The sequence below is a fragment of the Mesoplodon mirus genome (genome assembly GCF_964341445.2).
Source record: "Mesoplodon mirus genome assembly, chromosome: 3".
NCBI lineage: Eukaryota > Metazoa > Chordata > Mammalia > Artiodactyla > Ziphiidae > Mesoplodon > Mesoplodon mirus.
Window position 1 is genome coordinate 172,016,166 of NC_138978.1, and position 21,544 is coordinate 172,037,709.

At 39.0% G+C, this 21,544-nt stretch overlaps 1 protein-coding gene across 1 annotated transcript in view; it reads left to right on the forward strand.

Moving 5' to 3' along the window:
- Positions 1-21,544, forward strand: part of F5 (coagulation factor V) — an 86,286-nt gene that overhangs the window by 1,707 nt on the left and 63,035 nt on the right. The window contains exons 2-3 of the mRNA XM_082612964.1: positions 2,761-2,852; positions 11,373-11,495. Of these exons, the coding sequence (XP_082469090.1) occupies positions 2,761-2,852; positions 11,373-11,495 (215 nt within the window). The remainder of the gene's footprint in view (positions 1-2,760; positions 2,853-11,372; positions 11,496-21,544) is intronic.

Genomic DNA, 21,544 nt, shown 5'->3' on the forward strand with positions numbered 1-21,544 from the left:
AAACCCTGATTCATATGGTGAATTCACATAGGAAGCCATGATTGATCATCTTATCCTCTCTGTGGCTGAATTTCCAGAATTCTGGGAAATTCTGGGAAATCCTCTGGTATCAATTACTGAGTCAAAACCATACAGTGATAATCCAGACCAACTGTCCATATTTTTGAACCTCAAATCATGTCATTTCTTTCTAGTACTTTTATGTGAAAAATCTAACCTTGTATCTGGCTGCTTAAACTAAGAACTTGTTCTAAATTGCCCTACACCTAGAGCTAATGATACTCACTATAAAGAAATCAACATAGACAACTCCATCCTTTGCTAAAGTGTATTTTAGCACAAAGCAAAGATCTTTCCTTATTTCATGTAATATTGGCAGGACAGTGCCTTTTAGAGGTGAAATATATCTTTTATTCTTGCTCTGGGGCTGAAGTGAATGTTTTTGAAAATTTCCCTAAGGAAACATGTTCAGTCACATGTATATAGTAACAGATATTGAAAAAAGTACATATGTATTTTTCCTCAAGTGTTCTAGCTTTATATGATTTTATTATGAATAAAGCATCCTTAAATAGTCCTCATAAATGGAAAATTCATCATGCATATTGTTTGAATTCATGTCATCTTTAACAAATTATTTTCCAATAGCAATTCAATTGTTCAAATTAAAATAAATATACCTCAGTATACACACATAATATACACAGGGAAACATATTAGGAAACACACCTCTATTAAAATTACTCCACATAAAAGACTAATTTTTCTTAGTAAAAATTTTATACTGTCACCTATACTCCTGTATTTAAAGATCTAGGGTTAGGGACGGGAGCTACGTTTCAATTGTACATAAAACTAAACACACGGGCTTCCCTGGTGGCGCAGTGGTTGAGAGTCCGCCTGCCGATGCAGGGGACACGGGTTCGTGCCCCGGTCCGGGAAGATCCCACATTCCGCGGAGCAGCTGGGCCCGTGAGCCATGGCCGCTGAGCCTGCGCGTCCGGAGCCTGTGCTCCGCAACGGGAGAGGCCACAACAGTGAGAGGCCCGCGTACCAAAAAAAAAAAAAAAACTAAACACACAAAATTACCACCACAGATAAATAAAAATGGACCTCCACACTAGGGACACAAACTAACATACAGAATCCTAGGGTTCTTGGGCTCTAAAAACTCTATGAGGTTGTTTAACTCATTTTCAACTTTCATGTTTTAACTTCTTACTTTTCCCCACACCCAAAGCACAAATACCCCTAGCAAATAGTTGTCTACTTTCTACTTGAATGCTTCCAGTGACTGAGAACCCACCACCTTCAATAGCTAGCCATTCCAAAAATACTTACTCATGCCTCCTTTAATTCTGCTTCCAAATATTAACACAGTTCTTGTATCTTACATTTTAAAATTATGAGAATGACTATAATTACAGATTTTTTCTGCTCACCGGGAAAACATGAAAGCTAAAATCCAATTTTCATTATATTTTTAAAATACTACTAGTTAACATGCATTGAATATTTACAATGTGTCAGCTCTAAACCTTTTGTAGGTATTAACTTACCTAAAACTTGTAACAGTTCTGTGAGGGAGATTTTACTATTAGTCCCAGCTCACAATTACAGAAACAGAGGCACAAATTGATTAAATAAACTTTTCAAGGTTATATAGTTAACAAGGAGTAGACACAGGATTCAAACCCAGACATTCTGAATCTACAACCAGTTCTCTTAGCTTCTGTGCTACATAGACATCATGGCAAATATGATTAGTATCCCTCTCTGTTACGCCCTAATTATAGTGGGGCCACTCTCTGGATTAGGAAGCATAACAAAGCCAATATGGGCAACTGGTTTAGACATTGGTAAGAAATTTCCCCTAATTATCTTTCCTTCATCTTTGAGTTTAAGACAAGGATAGGAATCATGTGCCCATCTTTAGAGACACTGAAGAAAAAGATGGGAAAGTATCCCAGTACTCTCCCTACTGCCCTCTCTGAATTTTTAACCATGAAAACAGTCATCCCTTGGTATCTGTGGATATGGAACCCGCAGATACAGAGGGATAACTGTACTAGTCTGTTTTATATAAGGGACTTGAACATCTACAGATTTTGGCATCCAGGGTCATCCTGGAACCAACCTCCCACAGATACCAAGGGATGACTGTACAATGGTTTTTGAATCCTGGCTTTGCCATTATCCACTGATTCTCCTTGGGCAAGTTACTTAAACTTTCCGAGACTTAGGTTTTTCATTTGTTTGTTTCCTATATGAATCTCAGGGCCTTGACTCCATTAGCTATCTTCAGCTTCTCAGTGAGAAATAGAGTCCACCAAATCAATAGTTCTTTACAATGTTCCCCAGTCACATAAGACTGTATTTGACTGATGAGTTGAAAAACAGCTCACATATTTATTCATAAGGGATTTGGTCATGTCTTTAATCATTTAAAATCTAAGCCTAAAGTTTGGGTTCACACTATCATCTTGGGTTGTATTTTAGAAAATTGATTCTGAGTAACAGGATTGGTTAGGGCAGACTAAATTTGTGAAAGAATGGTTATCACAACAGAATATTCTTGAAGACACCAATAATTATTTTATTAACTTCGCTTATTGTTCATATTTATAAGACCTTGGGCTTCTGAACTGCAGTTAAAAATACTGTTATTTCTAGTAAAAGTCTGAGGACATGAGAGATATATTTTGTTGTAATGTGCAAAGTAGATGTCATGTAAGCCTTTCAAATTTATTTTATTTCCAGTTCGAATACTTTTGCAACCTCCTTTAAGAAAATTGTCTACAGAGAGTATGAAGCATATTTTCAGAAAGAAAAACCACAATCCAGAACTTCAGGTAAGCCTGAAATATATTTTTCAATTTTAAAGATAAAGCTCTAAGGATAATTTGATATTGATATATATCTAAAGTATTCATTTAGCGATATTTTATAGAAATGTGTTTTTGTTATTTTGGCTAGGTAATTGGTAGAGCTCTTATTCATAGTATTGAGAATTGAGAAAAGCAAAGCATTAAGCCAAACTAGGGGCCCTTCTGAGCGTGGGGCCCTGTGTAATTTCATGGGTCTCATGCCCATGAAGCCAGCTGTTTTTAACTGTGATTTTAAAAAAAGCTAAACAAAACTTCTAAGTGTTTGAATTTTTATTCATTCATCTAACAAACTATTATTGAACACCTGCTGTGGGTACTCAATTGAACTAGGCACTATGTATGCCACAGTGGACATTGAACTAGGCACTATGAATGAACTAGGCACTATGGATGCCACACTGGACAAGAGAGACACATCTCCTGCCTTCCTGGAGCTTATGGTCTAGTTTAGTGAGCACAGATGAGCCTTAGCAAATGATCATTAGCTGGGTCCCAAGACTCATTTAAAGGAACTGTATATGGCTGATTCTTTTGCATCTATCTTTCCCATCTCTTCTGTTTTATTTAGTGTGATGTATATAACAGCTATAATTTTTAGAGAAAAATCTCCTCTTTTTTTCCTCACCTCCTTTTTAATTAAGGAAAGTAGGCTGAATGGGTTTCTGGGATCGTAAATATGGTAAATATGGTAACATAGTTCACAGAACTGATAAAGGCCATTAAGAGAGAGCTTCCTGCAGTTAGGTCCCCTAGTCAGTAATTCACTCATCCTTCCCCCCAACCAGGTGAAGACCTGTCATCTTCCCCAGACTCGTCCTTCTATCTCTTTTATTCATTCCATCTTGTCCTGCCTCCTCCTCGGATCTCCCTTTATCTTCAATCTTTCCTTAACTGGAGACTTCCCTTCCGTCAAAAATCCTCAACAATAAAACAGAACACAACTTATGTTCAAATTAACATCCCATCTCAAAAAAAAATCTCCCCTTGACTCTGCCTTTTCTCCCCTTTCCTTCACTACCAATTTCCTGTGTGATTGGTGCATTTCATTCTCTATCATATCAAATTACTCTCCAAAAAGGGGCCCCATGACCTCTTAGATGCCAGACCAATGGTTTCTTTCCAGTTACTTTCTCACTTGACATTACTAGGACATGTAATGCTCCCCCTTCTTGAAACTCTCTCTTTACCTGGTTTCCCTGGTGCCACTTCCCCTGCTAACGGAGATGGAATGGAAGTGAATGGAAGGTGAGGAAATGTAAGTAGGAGGAACTTACATAGATAACTCTTTCCTGAAACTTGGCTCCAAATGGGAGGAGAAATAGGGTAGTTCTGGGAGGGATTGAGGGGTTTAAGGATATTTTAAGAGTTTTATTTAAAAAAGAATGACAGTGACTTAAAATATCTAAGTGCTCAAGGGAAGAATCCAATAGAAAAGGAGAGGATAAAAACATCTGAGGGAGAATAACTGATGGAGCCAGACTCAGAAGAAACAGGAAGTGATGTGATTCAAAGCTGGGTTAGATCAGCCTGAGGTGGAAGAGATACTAACCTTCATGGGGGGCTGGGTGGGGAGCCTGGCAAGGGACCAGGTGAGTAACCTTTTATTAAGAAGGTTACTAATAAAATTAAGTTTGTCATTTTGGTCAGGAAATTAAAGGATCTCCTGTCCTCTACAGACTCTGTAGTCTATTCATTTTTATAGATCCAGCTTCAAGCTTAGTATGTACGGTAGATATTTAAGAACTATTTAATTAAATTAAGTTGTAAGTGGGTAAAGGGAAGACGAGCTGGGAAACATATTCATTAGGCCTGGGAAAAGAGGAATTGGGCAGAGATTCAGAGCTCTCCTTTTTGTGACTTTTGCCAAGTTCACTGAATTTGAATGTACTGTGTCAGCCATTGTGCTGAGTGCAGTAAGGGATAGAAGGAGCAGTGCCAGGCTGCAGACTGCCTTTTAGGTCAGGCGTCCCCAACCCCCGGGCTACAGACTGGTACCAGTCTGTGGCCTGTTAGGAACCGGGCTGCACAGCAAGAGGTGAGCAGGGAGCCAGAGAAGCTTCATCTGTATTTACAGCCCTTCCCCATTGCTCACATTACCGCCTGAGCTCCGCCTCCTGTCAGATCATTAGATTCTCATAGGACCCTACTGTGAACTGTGCATGTGAGGGATCTAGGTTGCGCGTTCCTTATGAGAGTCTAATGCCTGATGATCTGAGGTAGAGCTGAGGCAGTGATGCTAGCGCTGGGGAGCGGCTGCAAATACAGATTATCATTAGCAGAGAGGTTTGACTTCAGGGAGACCATAATAAATCAATTGCTTGCAACCCTATCAGTGAGTGGCAAGTGACAACTAAGCTGCATCTTACAGAGTAGACCGGACATAAGCAACACACTTCGGGTGTCACTGTCTCCCAACACCCCCAGATGGGACCATCTAGTTGCAGGAAAACAAGTGCAGGGCTCCCACTGATTCTGCATTATGGTGAGTTGTATAATTATTTCATTATATATTACAGTGTAATAATAATAGAAATAAAGTGCACAATAAATGTAATGCGCTTGAATCATCCCAAAACCATCCCCTGCCCTGGTCCGTGGAAAAACTGTCTTTGACAAAACCGGACCCTGGTACCAAAATGGTTGGGGACTGCTGTTTCAGGTGATACAGAGGCATCAAGCATTTTTTAAAATTAATTTTTATTGGAGTATGGTTGCTTTACAATGTTGTGTTAGCCTCCACTGCACAACTAGATGAATCAGCCATATACATACAGATAGCCCCTCCCTTTTGGACTTCCCTCCCATTTAGGTTACCACAGTTTATTAGGTAGAGTTCCCTGTGCTCATTTTTTTTTTTTTTTTTTTTTTTTTTTTTTTTTTTTTGCGGTATGCGGGCCTCTCACTGTTGTGGCCTCCCCCGTTGCGGAGCACAGGCTCCGGACGCGCAGGCCCAGCGGCCATGGCTCACGGGCCCAGCCGCTCCGCGGCATATGGGATCCTCCCAGACCGGGGCACGAACCCGTATCCCCTGCATCGGCAGGCGGACTCTCAACCACTGCGCCACCAGGGAGGCCCCCCTGTGCTCATTTTTGAAGAGGAGAAGACTGTGACCAAAATCCTTGGAGATGATTAATTTTGTAGTGATTTCCTGATTCAACCTCATAAGCTAGAAGTAGACCTTGATAGTTGATTTATGTTTAAGCCTGGTACACTTAACATATTACCTTTCTGTCAACCCCAGTGTATCTCGTAACATATTTGTTTTATGTGAACTCTGAGGCATTTTAACATTCATTTTCATGCAACCTCTTCCTGAACTCCCAAAGTTGCTTAATTATGAACCCTTGGAGCACAGGGGTGGTGTCTCATTCATCTCTGTAACCCTATAATAATTGATACTAGGGGGCAAACCTGATGTAAAGGAAGTCTCAGATTTTTAATAAGATCTGGTGTGAACACTGCCACTGACTATGTGGCCTTCCTCATTCCATTGCCTAGTTCTCTCTTCTTTGTACCTTAAGCTTATTTCCTGCTCCACCCATCTGGTGGGTATGATTCTAGCCATGTGCCCCATTTCTTCAGCATGAGCCCAGAAGTTATTGTAATTACAGGTGAGGCTAAGGCTACAGGACTGGAGGTCTGATGAGACACCTGTCCAGTGAGGTTTGTGGACATGTGGACAGGTGGAGGGGCCAGGCTCATTTTCAGAAATCCTATCTTGGGCTCTAAAATGGCTAGTTTTGAGTCTCTGTGTATTTTCCAGGAAGACTGTGAAATGTTTGTCCCCAAAGGAGTTTTATATTAACAGCAACAATGGGCTGCCCTGTATTCTGCAACACATTATTCACCTGAGAGCAGGGGATTGCATTAGCTGACCTCCTGCAGTCCTTTCCAACTCCAAAACTGCAAGAAATTGGGTACATGCTATGCTAACTTCCTGGGATCTCAAGATAGGCCACTCCTTCCCCCAATTTGGCTTTGGGCACTGAGGAGAGGGTGGAAAAGGTCTTAGGCCATCTGGCTAATAGAGGAACTAAACAGCAGCTCAAACAACATTCAGCCATGTGTTTGCCTACATGCATGAAGGTATTTGGTTTGTATTTATAAAAACATCCCTTTGTTTTGCATTAATTCTGAAGAAGCAGATAGGGAGGCTAAATAAATATTCCAAAGAACTCATTGCAGTAAGAGGTTAAATAACTTAGAAGACTTATTCTGGGCATCTGGCATTTGCAGCCATGTGATGCCAACAAACAAATCAACTGAGCAAGGCAACCACGGCATCAAAATGCAGTGGACAATATGACAGCAGTCAGCACCTGATTGGGCTCAGGGGCATTCTGGGAGGTGGGAGTAGCCAGTGGGGACTTCTGCTGGGAGCTAGGACTGAGGGTAGCAGCCAGAAGAGAGGGGTCAGCCAGTGAAGTCATACGTGGCCAGGAGTAAAAAATGGTGTGGACGTTGGGACTGTTCCAGGAAAGTGGGGGATCTGACCTGCCCTGAAGAAGGTACTAAAGAAAGCTTTGGTTCAAGAGTCCAGAGAACTGAATTCTACACCCAGCAATGCCACCCAGTCACTCTCTGCACCCACTTCCCAGGCTTTGTAACCATCTCTAAAATGAGGATTAAACTATGTGGCCTCCATGGCCCTGTGCAGAACTAACATAAAAACACACAAACAAAAAGCTTCAGGCACAAGGTCAATATAAACTCTAGGACTGGAGTTCAGTGAAAGGAATAAGTGTGTGGAAAGATAGGAGTTGGGGAAAGATAGGACCTCTATCTCAGAGATCACATTTTATCAATGCTAATAGGAAATTAGTTTTCTATTGCTGCAACACATCACCACAAATTTAGGGGCATAAAACAACACAAATTTATTATCTTAGAGCTCCTGAGGCCAGAAATCCAAAATGAGTTTCACTGGGTTAAAATCAAGGTGTTCGTAGAGCTCTATTTCTTCTGGAGGCTCTAGGGGAGAATCGTTCCCGTGCCTCTTCCAGTTACTAGAAGCCACCTGCACTCATGGGCTCATGGCCCCTTCCTCCATCTTCAAAGCCAGCAGGTAGCATCTTCCAATTGCTAACTCAGATACTCCTGCATTCCTTTTATGAGAGATTTTATGATTACATTGGGCCCACCTGGATAATCTAGGAAACTAGAGTATCAATGATCTTTAACTTGATCACATCCACAGAATCCATTTTGCCATATAAGGTAGCATATTCATGGGTCCCAGGGATTAGGACAGGGACATCTCTGGGAGGCCATTATCCTGCCTACCACACCCACCAAACAAAACCCTCCCACAACATCGTCCATTTCAGAGAATGGCACCCTCATCCACCCAGCCCTCCAAGCCAGAACCTCATCAGCCATCCATGAAAACTTGATCTCCCTCATCCTCCACTCCCCGTTCAACCCATCAAGTCCTGACAATTTGATTTCCTAAATAGCTCTTTAATACGTTCTCTCCTTATTATCTCCATTGCCCTAACTTTAAACTAAGTCAAGTCACCAACATCTCTCTCCTGGAGCCTTCCATCTATTATTCTCTCAACATTCACTCTGGTTTCTCCCCAGATCACACTCCACAAATGCAGCCAGAGGTTTAAAAACCAATATGTGGTTCATGTCACATCCCTGCTTCCACATACTCTTAGGTTAAAAAGCAAAAGTCTAAGAGGTCTACAAGGTCCTATGTGACTGGACCTCTGATCATGCCTTTGGCTTCACTTTCTGCCTATCTCTCTTACCTACTAAGCTCTACCTTCCCATGGCTGTCAGTTTTCTGAATAGGCCAAGTTTTCTGGCACCTCAGGGTCTTCGCACATGCTAATCCCACTCCCTGGAATGCCCCTGTCTATCCCTTTGCCTCTTTGCCTTTGGACTTCAGTTAATGCATCACTTCCTCAGGGAAGCATTTCCCAACCCTGATTCCCTCCCTGCCTCTAAGATTAGACTAGATGCCTCTGTCAAATGCTCTTAAGAGAATCCTGTACTTTTCTTTCATAATATGAACCACAGTTTGTAATTCAATATTTGTGTGATCATTTGTTAAAATCTGTCTTTCCTTCTATTTTCTAAGCTCTTTGAAGGCAGGGGCTACATCTATTTTACTCACCATTGCAATTCTAACACCTAGGATAATGTGAGCACTCAATATTTGTTGAATGAATAAATAACTACAAGGTGGGGGGCTGCAATACAAAGAGGTGGTTAAAAGCTCAGTATCTAGAATCACACAGATTTAAGTTTAAATCATGGCTTTGCCTCTAATTAGCTGTATAATATTGGGCAAGATATTTAAATTCTCTGAGGCTTAGTTTCCTCATCTATAAAATAAAGATCTTAATATCTACCTTAGAGATGTATTGGGAGGTTTAATGTAAGGACTTAGGGTGCTCAAATATATCAAGAGGGATGTTGATAATTATCACCACTGCGAACAAATGCCAGTTGAACTCCATGACGACTGTAACTTCCCTTTCCTGCTCCTGTGATTCCTAATGGGCAGAAGCCAACCCCATGAGAGCTTATGGATGGCTTGGAAGTCAGAACAGTCAATTGTCTGAAAGAGGGCTTTCGGTGACAGGTTCTCAAGCTTTAGAGGACATCAGAATCACTCAGGAACACACATCTAAAATGCAGGTTCCCAAACCCCACCTCCAGAGACTCAGGTTCATTGATGTTGAGACAGTATTTACTTGGGAGTCTGCCTTTTAGTTAGACGCTCACTGATTCTGATGCAGAGCATCCAAGGACTACACTTTGGGAAATTCTAATATACGATTCTTCAGAAATCTGACTCAAATATCAACTCCACAGACAGAATTGGTCCTTCATCCTCTCTGCTCCCATAGCACTTGGCCCATATCTCAGCAGTAGCTCCTACCGAATGTCTATCTCTAAACGAGCTTGTGATCTCCTTAAGGACAGGGATGGTGCCTTATTTATCCATGTGGCCCCAGAGCCTAGCACAGTGCCTGGGATGTAGTAAGTGAAACCTCACTCTTGATTTCTGCACCCTAACCTGCTCTCCCCGCTGTGTCCCCATCAAAGTAACTGATAACATTATTTATCCAGTTGCTCAGATCAAAAACCTTGGTGTCATCCTTGACTTCTCTCTCTCAAGTGCCACATCCAACTCCTCAGCAAATTTGCTGGCTCTACGGTTGAAATGTCCAGAATCCAACCTCTTCTCCCCACTTCATTGCTACACATGCTGGCCCAATACACTTTTGTCTCTCGTTTACACCACCTGTTCTGCTTCCACTCTTGTCACTACACAGAATGTTTCCTACACAGCAGCTAGGATGAACTTTAAAAAAATATTTATTTATTTATTTATTTATACAGCGGGTTCTTATTAGTTATCTATTTTATACATATTAGTGTATATATGTCAATCTCAATCTCCCAATTCATCACACACACACACACACACACACCCCGCTTTCCCCCCTTGGTGTCCATACGTTTGTTCTCTACATCTGTGTCTCTATTTCTGCCCTGCAAATGGGTTCATCGGTACCGTTTTTCTAGATTCCACATATATGCGTTAATATATGATGTTTGTTTTTCTCTTTCTGACTTAACTCTGTATGACAGTCTCTAGGTCCATCCATGTCTCTACAAATGACCCAATTTCATTCCTTTTTACGGCTGAGTAATATTCCACTGTATATATGTACCACATCTTCTTTATCCATTCATCTGTCGATGGACATTTAGGTTGTTTCCATGTCCTGGCTATTGTAAATAGTGCTGAACATTGGGGTGCATGTGTCTTTTTGAATTATGTTTTTCCCTGGGCATATGCCCAGTAGGTTGAACTTTTAAAACATATCAGACCATGTCTCTCTGTTGCACAAAGCTCCAGTGATTTCCCATTTCACTTAGAAGAAAATCCAGAGCCTTTACCATGGCCCATAGCGGGTGATCTGCCCCCTCCACCCCCAACTTTTCTCACTCTGGCCACACTGTTTGTCTGACTGTTCTTTGGATACATCAAGCTCCTGCCTCAGGGACTTTGAATTTGCCTCAGGACCAGAGAACAGTCTGATTTGCTCCCTGACTTCATTTAGGTCTCTGAGGTCTCCCCTTCAGAGAGATCTAAAGTAGCCAGTCACCCTTCCTACATTATAAGTGAAAATGAACATCTTTCTTGACCCAAGATGGTAGTCTCCCCAGGAATGACAATGGATCAGAATGGGGTGGACATGGTCAGAACTATTTCTTCTACTCTCTTAACTAGCTTTGGGCCCAAGCCAAGTGTTTCTACCTTCCCATCCTTATCTGCCTGCATGTAACATAGAGTTAATGAGCTGGCAAAGCCTTCTAGGTTGAAGATAAGCAGGTCAACCTCAGGACTGAGAGGAATGACGGCAATCACCCGTGGGGTTTTCTGCATGTTGTTCTTGCTTAGCAGCTCTGTCTTGGTAATCCTGAACACAAACATATTTTAAATCCTTGTTTTCATAGGACTTCTTGGGCCTACTTTATATGCTGAAGTTGGAGACATCATGAAAGTTCACTTTAAGAATAAGGCAGACAAGCCCTTAAGCATCCATCCTCAAGGAATTAAGTACAGTAAATTCTCAGAAGGTAAGAGGAATTTAACATCCCTCTGACAAGGGAAATCTTACAACTCTTTACTACCTGTGTCAAACATTTTAAGCCATATTGTTGACCAAGTTAGAGAAATCTTCTTTCCTGCAACTGGTAATTATAAAAGTTGTTGCCTTTGTAGATTTCAAAGAGGAAAATGAAAAAGTTCTGGGGTCATCTGGACCTCAGTTTTTTGGTAGGTTCTTGTTTTTTAATAGTTGGATGGGCAAGTTACCTAATCTTTATGAACTCCAATATGTTCCTCTGCAAAATGAGGATAATAATACATATATTGCAAGATGGGTTAAGGCAGGGGTCTGCATACTTTTCTGTGAAGAGCCAGTAAATATTTTGGGCTATGTGAGCTGTGGAATCTCTGTTGCAACTACTCAACTCTACTCTTTAGTACAAAAGCAGCCATAGACGATATGTAAATGGATGCACATGGCTGTGTCCCAGGAAAACTTTATTTACAAAAACAGGCAGTTGACTGGATTTGGCTCATGAGACATAGTTAGAAATAGCAGCATAGGACTAGCCTGGCACATAGATGGCACTTAATAAGTGATATTTGGTGGTGACGGTGGTAGTAGATGTAGTATTAAAATTTTGGACATAGTGAAGTACTTAAGAACATAAGCTTTGAAGGCAGACTTAAATTCAAATTCCAACTTTACAATTTCTGGTTCTATGACCTTAGCATCTCTGAGCCTCAGTTTTCTCGTCTATAAAATGAAAACGATTATACCCATTCCATAAGATTACTTTGAGGATCAAATGAGATCACTTAGGCAACAAACTAAACATGGTTCCTGGAACCTGGTAAGCCCTCAATAAATAATGACAGTGATGATGATGATAACAGTGATGGTGAAGATCATGAAGATGGTGGTGATAAAAGTGACTACATCAGCCACAGGATGGTTGATACCCATGTTGATATTGTTCTGATTATTTCCATTATGTTGATGTTCAGACCACATTAAGCACAGCAGAGTTTTGTTAGGAACTGATATAAGAAAATTATCCATATTGTAATAGATATTGGTATAATAACATTTAAAAATAAATTTTAACCCTTCATGATTCACAAATCTTCTTTTTCCCATGTGTTCCAGCCAATATACCTTTGAAGAGAAGAACTGAGTAGGAGAGTGGTTTACAATGTAGGTTCTGGAACTAGATGCCTGGTGCAAATCCTGGCTGAGACACTTATTAGCTAGGTGACTTTTGAAAAGTTACTTAACCTCTCTGTGCCTCATCTTTCTCATCTATAAAATGGGGGTAGTAATTACACTTACTTCATATAGGTTTGTTGTCATGAAATATTAGAACAATGCGTGGCATATAATAAGCACTTGATAAATATTAGCTATGATGGTAAAGGTAATTCTTCAATCAAAATGTGTTCAAATTATAATGTTATATGTCAATTATATCTCAATTAAAAATTTTAAAATATGCTCAAATAATTTAATATTTATTTGACAATATAGGGATTAGAAACTGACTTTTATATTTATTGTTTCCTATGTAAATTGTTATCAAACTCATTCTGACAACATATAAATGACTGATAATAAGTCAATTAACTAACCTCCCCAGGACTATTAGTATTATCACTCAATATTTGGCTTGAGGAAAAACAATGAAGCATTAACTGTAATTTCAGGCATCTTAAAAAGGCACTTTGGCAAGACTCTGGGTGAGGTAGCATGCAATGGCACAGTGACATAGTGAAGAATCACCTACTTATAAGGATTCCAGATGACTGCATCAGGAATTCAGCAACACAATGCACGAGGGGAGAACCCTCAGAATGTCCCATGCAGGTTCTGTTTCAGGTGTGGGAGGAGGTAAGCGTTGTGGACTTTGTATTCCAGCTAAGCTGTCTGCACAGGGAATGAACCTTGCAACAGTATCCCCCTTCCTTTACTGTTTATTTATCCCTACACTCCCCTATGGCCAGAATCACTTAGGAGCAATTGTTTAAAATGGTCCCACCACTTCCATTGGTCACTTGGTTATTGCCCCTGGTTTCATGAGTCTGAGAAAGGTAAGCACAGATTGATGGGGAAAGTCAAATGTTATCTTAGAAATGAGATGCAAATCTAGTAAACAGCTAAAAAGTGTCCTTTGCGGTGAAAAATAAAAATAAAAAATAAGACAAGGCTTCTATTCATTTTATCATGCCCTCTCTGAGGATAAAACAAACATCTCCTCCTCGTTCATGTCTGACACTCACCCTCACCCATAGCCTCCTTCTATGGTTTGAACTATTTTTTCAGGAGTGGAAAGAAATTAACTACATGCTGAGTCCGCTACAAGAGAATCCAGATTCCTTTATCTCAGAGGTAGATATTTGAGAGATGAATGGTGAGAGGTTGAAACAATATAAGTGGCTTGAGAGAGGACTCAATTCTTGCCTGTGTGGCTGCTTGATCAAATCAGTGAATGATCCAACCTAGACAGCAATCTTCCTTATCTGTGAATTAATCCTTGAGCCCCACTAAAGATTTGGAGACCTACTGTCAGCAGCTAGAAGAAAAAGGTAGCCATGGAAGGAATGCTGGCTTTAGAGCCAGAATGACCTGGGTTTGAACCCTAAGTTTACCTAGAAAATTTCCTTTACCTCTAACTCTCAGTTTTATATCTATAAAATGGGGATAGCAATTCCTCCCATCTAAAGTTATTGCAAGGGTTGGTCATAATATATGTTAAGGTTTTTGGCACATAGTTGCACACAATAAGCAGAGTGTAATTGCTGTGGTTCTTTCATGGCTGTTTATATTGCAGGCATTAAATTTGGTTTCCAGAAGCTTAGATTGAATGAAGACCTTGGCTTTATATAGTGCTCGTCATTTTATTTCCACTCAAATGAAATAAAACTCCACGATGGAATTTAGATGACAAAATGAACTAAAATTGCATAGAAAACTTCAGTTGTCCAGGAGGACATAATGAATGAGTTGTTCTGGATAAGAATGTTTTCCAGATAGTTTGAGGTTTCCTTCTTTAAGTGTAAGATACTTTCCTTTAATCACTTTGGATGCAAATCTTTCTAAATGTTATACTTTCCCAGACTTTTTTTTAAAACAGAAGAGTAAGGAGGAAAATTTGAATCCCTTTCTAAACCATTACTTCCACTCTACTTTGAGATTTTACAAAGATCCACAAATGTTAGAACTGTGTGCAGTCTAAGAGTAAACAAACTACATTACTGTCTCTGGTATTGTCTACAGGTAAAGAGTCTCTGGTATTGTCTACAGGTAAAGACCCTGAGCATTCATTCATGGATTATGTAACATTTATTTTGGTTGTCCAGGAACCTTGTTGCTTTTTAAATACTTGGCTATGCTTTAGCTAGGAGATAATTGGAAATCTGAGTCCTGGCAAGGAAAGATGTTACTGTATTTAGTGTGGAAGTCTCATGATGGCCTTTCATCCATAAATTGGAAGCAACTGACATAAATGCCAAGTTGTAGCATGGTGTTTCCAAATTACTCCCAGTTACACCCCATCCCCAGGTGTACAGTGTTACGTAGGACAATGATGGGTAACCCTTTTGGCAGGATAGACAAATTGTGATTAATAAAAATGCTTACAGAACATTCCTTTTAGAAATGTATTTAATAGGAATATGTTTTTAAACCAGTAAATAAAATATCTGCAGCTGTACTTAATCATTTTAAAACTTTTTATCACTAAAAGAATTTCAATTTGAGGCTAAAATTTCAGAAACTCTACAGCCAGTACATGCTGAACTGTTTGATTTGAGCAAATTCTATTGTCCAGTAAGATTTCTGAAGCTGTTTTGGTCCATTACCTTTAAAAGTTTGTTTCAGAGGGAATCTTAATATTATTCTTTGATTTATATTCTCATAATTTAAATGTGTGAGTTGCATTATGAGTACTATACAACAAAATGAGTTCTATAATATCCAGCTGTCTGCTGGTAAGCCAACTCTCCAAGTAATAAATAAATAAACAAGCAAGTAAATGAATAACTTTTCCACCAGAGATTGTTCTTTGCATCTAAGTGTTGCCAAATTCTCTATATGAAAAAATATTTTTTCAAAACATTCCAATGCTTGACATCATGTAGTCAATTACATTTTCCACTTTGCATCTGGATATTTTGGGCTTATATAGATACTTCTTTGAGTATGTGATAAATACCTGAAACAAATTGTAAGGGCTAATATAATAATTCTTGTAAATCTAAAAACTATGAACTCTCCTATGAAAGAGACTTGCACTCCCTGTGCAATGAAACCAGGCTCTTTACAAAACATCAGCACTCTAATTTGCCCACCGCCTAAATTATAGCTTCTAAAAGAATGTTCTGAATCTTTAAATGCACACTGAACTGTTCACTAAATTTATTAAATGGAGAGGAAAAGAGCTGTCCAAAAAAATAAATAACAAGGCAGGATTTCATGAACAAGCACCCTAATGGGTGACCAAAGTGGCTCTTTATGTAACTTTTCCAAAGCTTGTACGCACCATTTTACATTTGAAAAAAAAACACTCAGAGCCTCTTGGCAAATAATTAGTTCATCATGACAAGGGTAAACAAATCACAAAGCTGACTATGGACTAAGCAGGAAATGAACAGAATTGAAAAAATATGAAATAAAGGGCTGCCCTTGTATAAAGAATTTATTCTAGTGAGAAGCTAAACAAGGACGTTTTGTGCTCTAGCATAATAGTCTTTCCTGTCTATTTCTCATCTTTTTGGTTAAGAGTTTTAAACTTTTTGTTTTGATTACAAAGTCAAAATCAGATTTGCCAAAAATGTATTTCATAAATGCTTCCTCTAAATAGCTATTTATATTTCATACCTCATGTTATATAGGTTGAAAAATCAAATATACAACATGCCTGTTTTATTGTAGATGAAAGGTAAAAGAAAATACTTTGGAATGAAAAGAATTAAAGCATTGAAAAATTATCCCCAAATTGTCTCATTAGTAATCCTCACTCAGTATAATTACAGAATCTATCTCCATATGCAAATTTATTTGTTTCAATATGTTCACAATTAATCTTTTAGTAGTATAGTAACAATTAAAATCATTCATTCAATTATTTGAAATTTATCTTATGTGTTTTTATATATATTCCACTTATAATTCTCTTTTAAAATTTTTGAATTATATTTTATGTATTTTGTTATACAGCAGGTTCTTATTAGTCATCCATTTTATACACATCAGTGTGTACATGTCAATCCCAATCTCCCAATTCATCACACCACCACCACAACCCCCCTGCCGCTTTCCCTCCTTGGTGTTCATACGTATGTTCTCTACATCTGGTCTGAATTTCTGCACTGCTAACCGGTTCATCTGTACCATTTTTCTAGGTTCCACATATATGCATTAATATACGATATTTGTTTTTCTCTTTCTGACTTGCTTCACTCTGTAAGACAGTCTCTAGATCCATCCACGTCTCAACAAATGACCCAATTTCATTTCTTTTTATGGCTGAGTAATATTCCATTATATGTATTTACCACATCTTCTTTATCCATTTGTCTGTTGATGGGCATTTAGGTTGCTTCCATGACATGGTTATTGTAAACAGTGCTGCAATGAACATTGGGGTGCATGTGTCTTTTTTTTTTTTCAACTTTATTCTGTAAATTTATTTATTTATTTATTTATGGGTCTTCGTTGTTGTGCACAGGCTTTCTTAGTTGTGGTGAATGGGGGCTACTCTTCGCTGCAGTGCATGGGCTCCTCATTGCAGTGGCTTCTCTTGCTGTGGAGCACAGGCTCTAGGCACACGGGCTTCAGTACTTGTGGCACGCAGGCTCAGTAGTTGTGGCACACGGGCTTAGTTGCTCCACGACATGTGGGATCTTCCCTGACCAGGGCTCAAACCCGTGTCCCCTGCATTGGCAGGCGGATTCTTAACCACTGCGCCACCAGGGAAGTCCTGCATGTCTCTTTTTTAACTATGGTTTTCTCTGGGTATATGCCCTGTAGTGGGATTGCTGGATCATATGGTAATTCTACTTTCAGTTTTTTAAGGAACCTCCATACTGTTCTCCACAGTGGCTGTATCAATTTACATTCCCACCAGTAGTGTAAGAGGGTTCCCTTTTCTCCACACCCTCTCCAGCATTTGCTGTTTGTAGATTTTCTGATGATGCTCATTCTAACTGGTGTGAGGTGATACCTCACTGGAGTTTTGATTTGCATTTCTCTAATAATTAGTGATATTGAGCAGCTTTTCATGTGCCTCTTGGCCATCTGTATGTCTTCTTTGGAGAAACATCTATTTAGGTCTTCTGCCCATTTTTGGATTGGGTTGTTTGTTTTTTTAATATTGAGCTGCATGAGCTGTTTATATATTTTGGAGATTAATCCTTTGGCTGTTGATTCGTTTGCAAATATTTTCTCACATTCTAAGGATTGTCTTTTCATATTGTTTATGGTTTCCTTTGCTGTGCAAAAGCTTTGAAGTTTCATTAGATACCATTTGTTAATTTATATTTCCATTACTCTAGGAGGTGGATCAAAAAAGATCTTGCTGTAATTTATGTCAAAGAGTGTTCTTCCTATGTTTTCCTCTAAGAGTTTTAGTATGTCCGATCTTACATTTAGGTCTCTAATCCATTTTGAGTTTATTTTTGTGTATGGTGTTAGGGAATGTTCTAATTTCATTCTTTTACATGTAGCTGTCCAGTTGTCCCAGCACCGCTTATTGAACAGACTGTCTTTTCTCCATTGTATATCCTTGCCTCCTTTGTCACAGATTAGTTGACCACAGGTGTGTGGGTTTATCTCTGGGCTTTCTATCTTGTTCCATTGATCTATGTTTCTGTTTTAGTGCCAGTAACATATTGTCTTGATTACTGTAGCTTTATAGTATAGTCTGATGTCAGGGAGTCTAATTCCTCTAGCTCCGTTTTTTCCCCTCAAGACTGCTTTGGCTATTCGGGGTCTTTTGTGTCTCCATACAAATTTTAAGATTTTTTTGTTGTAGTTCCATAAAAAATGCCATTGGTAATTTTATAGGGATTGCATTGAATCTGTAGATTGCTTTGGGTAGTATAGTCATTTTCACAATATTGATTCTTCCAATCCAAGAACATGGTCTATCGCTCCATCTGTTGGTATCATCTTTAATTTCTTTCATCAGTATATTATAGTTTTCTGCATACAGGTCTTTTGTCTCCCTAGGTAGGTATATTCCTAGGTATTTTATTCTTTTTGTTGCAATGGTAAATGGGAGTGTATCCTTAATTTCTCTTTCAGATTTTTCATCATTAGTGTACAGGAATGCAAGAGATTTCTGTGCATTAATTTTGTATCCTGCAACTTTACCAAATGCATTGATTAGCTCTAGTAGTTTTCTGGTGGCATCTTTAGGATCCTCTGTATATAGTATCATGTCATCTGCAAACAGTGACAGTTTTACTTCTTCTTTTCCAATATGTATTCCTTTTATTTCTTTTTCTTCTCTGATTTTCACAGTTAGGACTTCCAAAACTATGTTGAATAATAGTGGTGAGAGTGGACATCCTGGTCTTGTTCTTGATCTTAGAGTAAATACTTTCAGTTTTTCACCATTGAGTATGATGTTTGCTGTGGGTTTGTCGTACGTGTCATATTATGTTGATGTAGGTTTCCTCTATGCCCACTTTCTGGAGAGTTTTTATCATAAATGGGTGTTGAATTTTGTCAAAAGCCTTTTCTGCATCTATTGAGATGTTCCTATGATTTTTCTTCTTCAATTTGTTAATATGGTGTATCACATTGATTGATTTGCATATATTGAAGAATCCTTGCATCCCTGGGATAAATCCCACTTGATCATGGTGTATGATCCTTTTAATGTGTTGTTGGATTCTGTTTGCTAGTATTTTTGTTGAGGACTTTTGCATCTATATTCATCAGTGATATTGGTCTGTAATTTTCTTTTTTTGTAGTATCTTTGTCTGGTTTTGGTATCAGGGTGATGGTGGCCTCACAGAATGAGTTTGGGAGTGTTCCTTCCTCTGCAATTTTGTGGAAGAGTTTGAGAAGGATGGGTGTTAGCTCTCCTCTAAATGTTTGATTGAATTCACCTGTGAAGCCATCCAGTCCTGGACTTTTGTTTGTTGGAAGATTTTTAGTCACAGTTTCAAGTTCATTACTTGTGATTGGCCTGTTCATATTTTCTGTTTCCTCCTCATTCAGTCTTGGAAGGTTATACCTTTCTAAGAATTTGTCCATTTCTTCCAGGTTGTCCATTTTATTGGCATAGAGCTGCTTGTAGTAGTCTCTTAGGATGCTTTGTGTTTCTGCAGTGTCTGTTGTAACTTCTCCTTTTTCATTTCTAATTTTTTTTTTTTTTTTTTTTTTTTTTTTTGCGGTATGCGGGCCTCTCACTGTTGTGGCCTCTCCCGTTGCGGAGCACAGGCTCCGGATGCGCAGGCCCAGCGGCCATGGCTCACGGGCCCAGCCGCTCCGCGGCATATGGGATCCTCCCAGACCGGGGCACGAACCCGTATCCCCTGCATCGGCAGGCGGACTCTCAACCACTGCGCCACCAGGGAGGCCCTCATTTCTAATTTTATTGATTTGAATCCTCTCCCTCTTTTTCTTGATGAGTATGGCTAACGGTTTATCAATTTTGTTTATCTTCTCAAGGAACCAGCTTTTAGTTTTATTTATCTTTGCTATTGTTCACTTTGTTTCTATTTCATCTATTTCTGCTCTGATCTTTATGATTTCTTTCCTTCTGCTAACTTTGGATTTTGTTTGTTCTTCTTTCTCTAGTTCCTTTAGGTGTAAGGTTAGATTGTTTATTTGAGATTTTTCTTGTTTCTTGAGGTAGGCTTGTATAGCTATAAACTTCCCTCTTAGAACTGCTTTGCTGCATCCCATAGGTTTTGGATCATCGTGTTTTCATTGTCATTTGTCTCTAGGTAGTTTTTGATTTCCTCTTTGATTTCCTCAGTGATCTCTTGGTTATTTAGTAATGTATTCTTTAGCCTCTATGTGTTTGCGTTTTTTATTTTTTTTCCCTGTAATTTATTTCTAATCTCATAGCGTTGTGGTCAAAAAAGATTCTTGATATGACTTCAACTTTCTTAAATTTACTGAGGCTTGATTTGTGACCCAAGATGTGATCTATCCTAGAGAATGTTTCATGTGCGCTTGAGAAGAAAGTGTAATCTGCTGTTTTTGGATGGAATGTCCTATAAATATCAATTAAATCTATCTGGTCTATCGTGTCATTTAAAGCTTCTGTTCCCTTATTTATTTTCATTTTGGTTGATCTGTCCATTGGTTTAAGTGAGGTGTTAAAGTCCCCCACTATTATTGTGTTATTGTTGATTTCCTCTTTTATAGCTCTTAGCAGTTGCCTTATTTACTGAGGTGCTCCTATTTTGGGTACATATATATTTATAATTGTTATATCTTCTTCTTGGTTTGATCCCTTGATCATTGTGTAGTGTCTTTCCTTGTTTCTTTTTAACATTCTTTATTTTAAAGTCTATTTTATCTGATATGAGTATTGCTATGCCAGCTTTCTTTTGATTTCCATTTGCATGGAATATCTTCTTCCATCCCCTGACTTTCTGTCTGTATGTGTCCTTAGGACTGAAGTGGGTCTCTTGTAGACAGCATATATATGGGTCTTGTTTTTGTATCCATTCAGCAAGCCTGTGTCTTTTGGTTGGAGCATTTAATCCATTCATGTTAAGGTAATTATTGATATGTATGTTCCTATTGCCATTTTCTTAATTGTTTTGGGTTTGTAGTTGTAGGTCCTTTTCTTCTCTTGTGTTTCCCACTTAGAGAAGTTCCTTTAGCATTTGTTGTAGAGCTGGTTTGGTGGTGCTGAATTCTCTTTGCTTTTCCTTGTCTGTAAAGCTTTTGATTTTTCCACTGAATCTGAATGAGATCCTTGCCAGGTAGAGTAATATTGGTTGTAGGTTCTTCCCTTTCATCACTTTAAGTATACCATGCCACTCCCTTCTGGCTTACAGAGTTTCTGCTGAGAAATCAGCTGTTAACCTTATGGGAGTTCCCTTGTTTTGT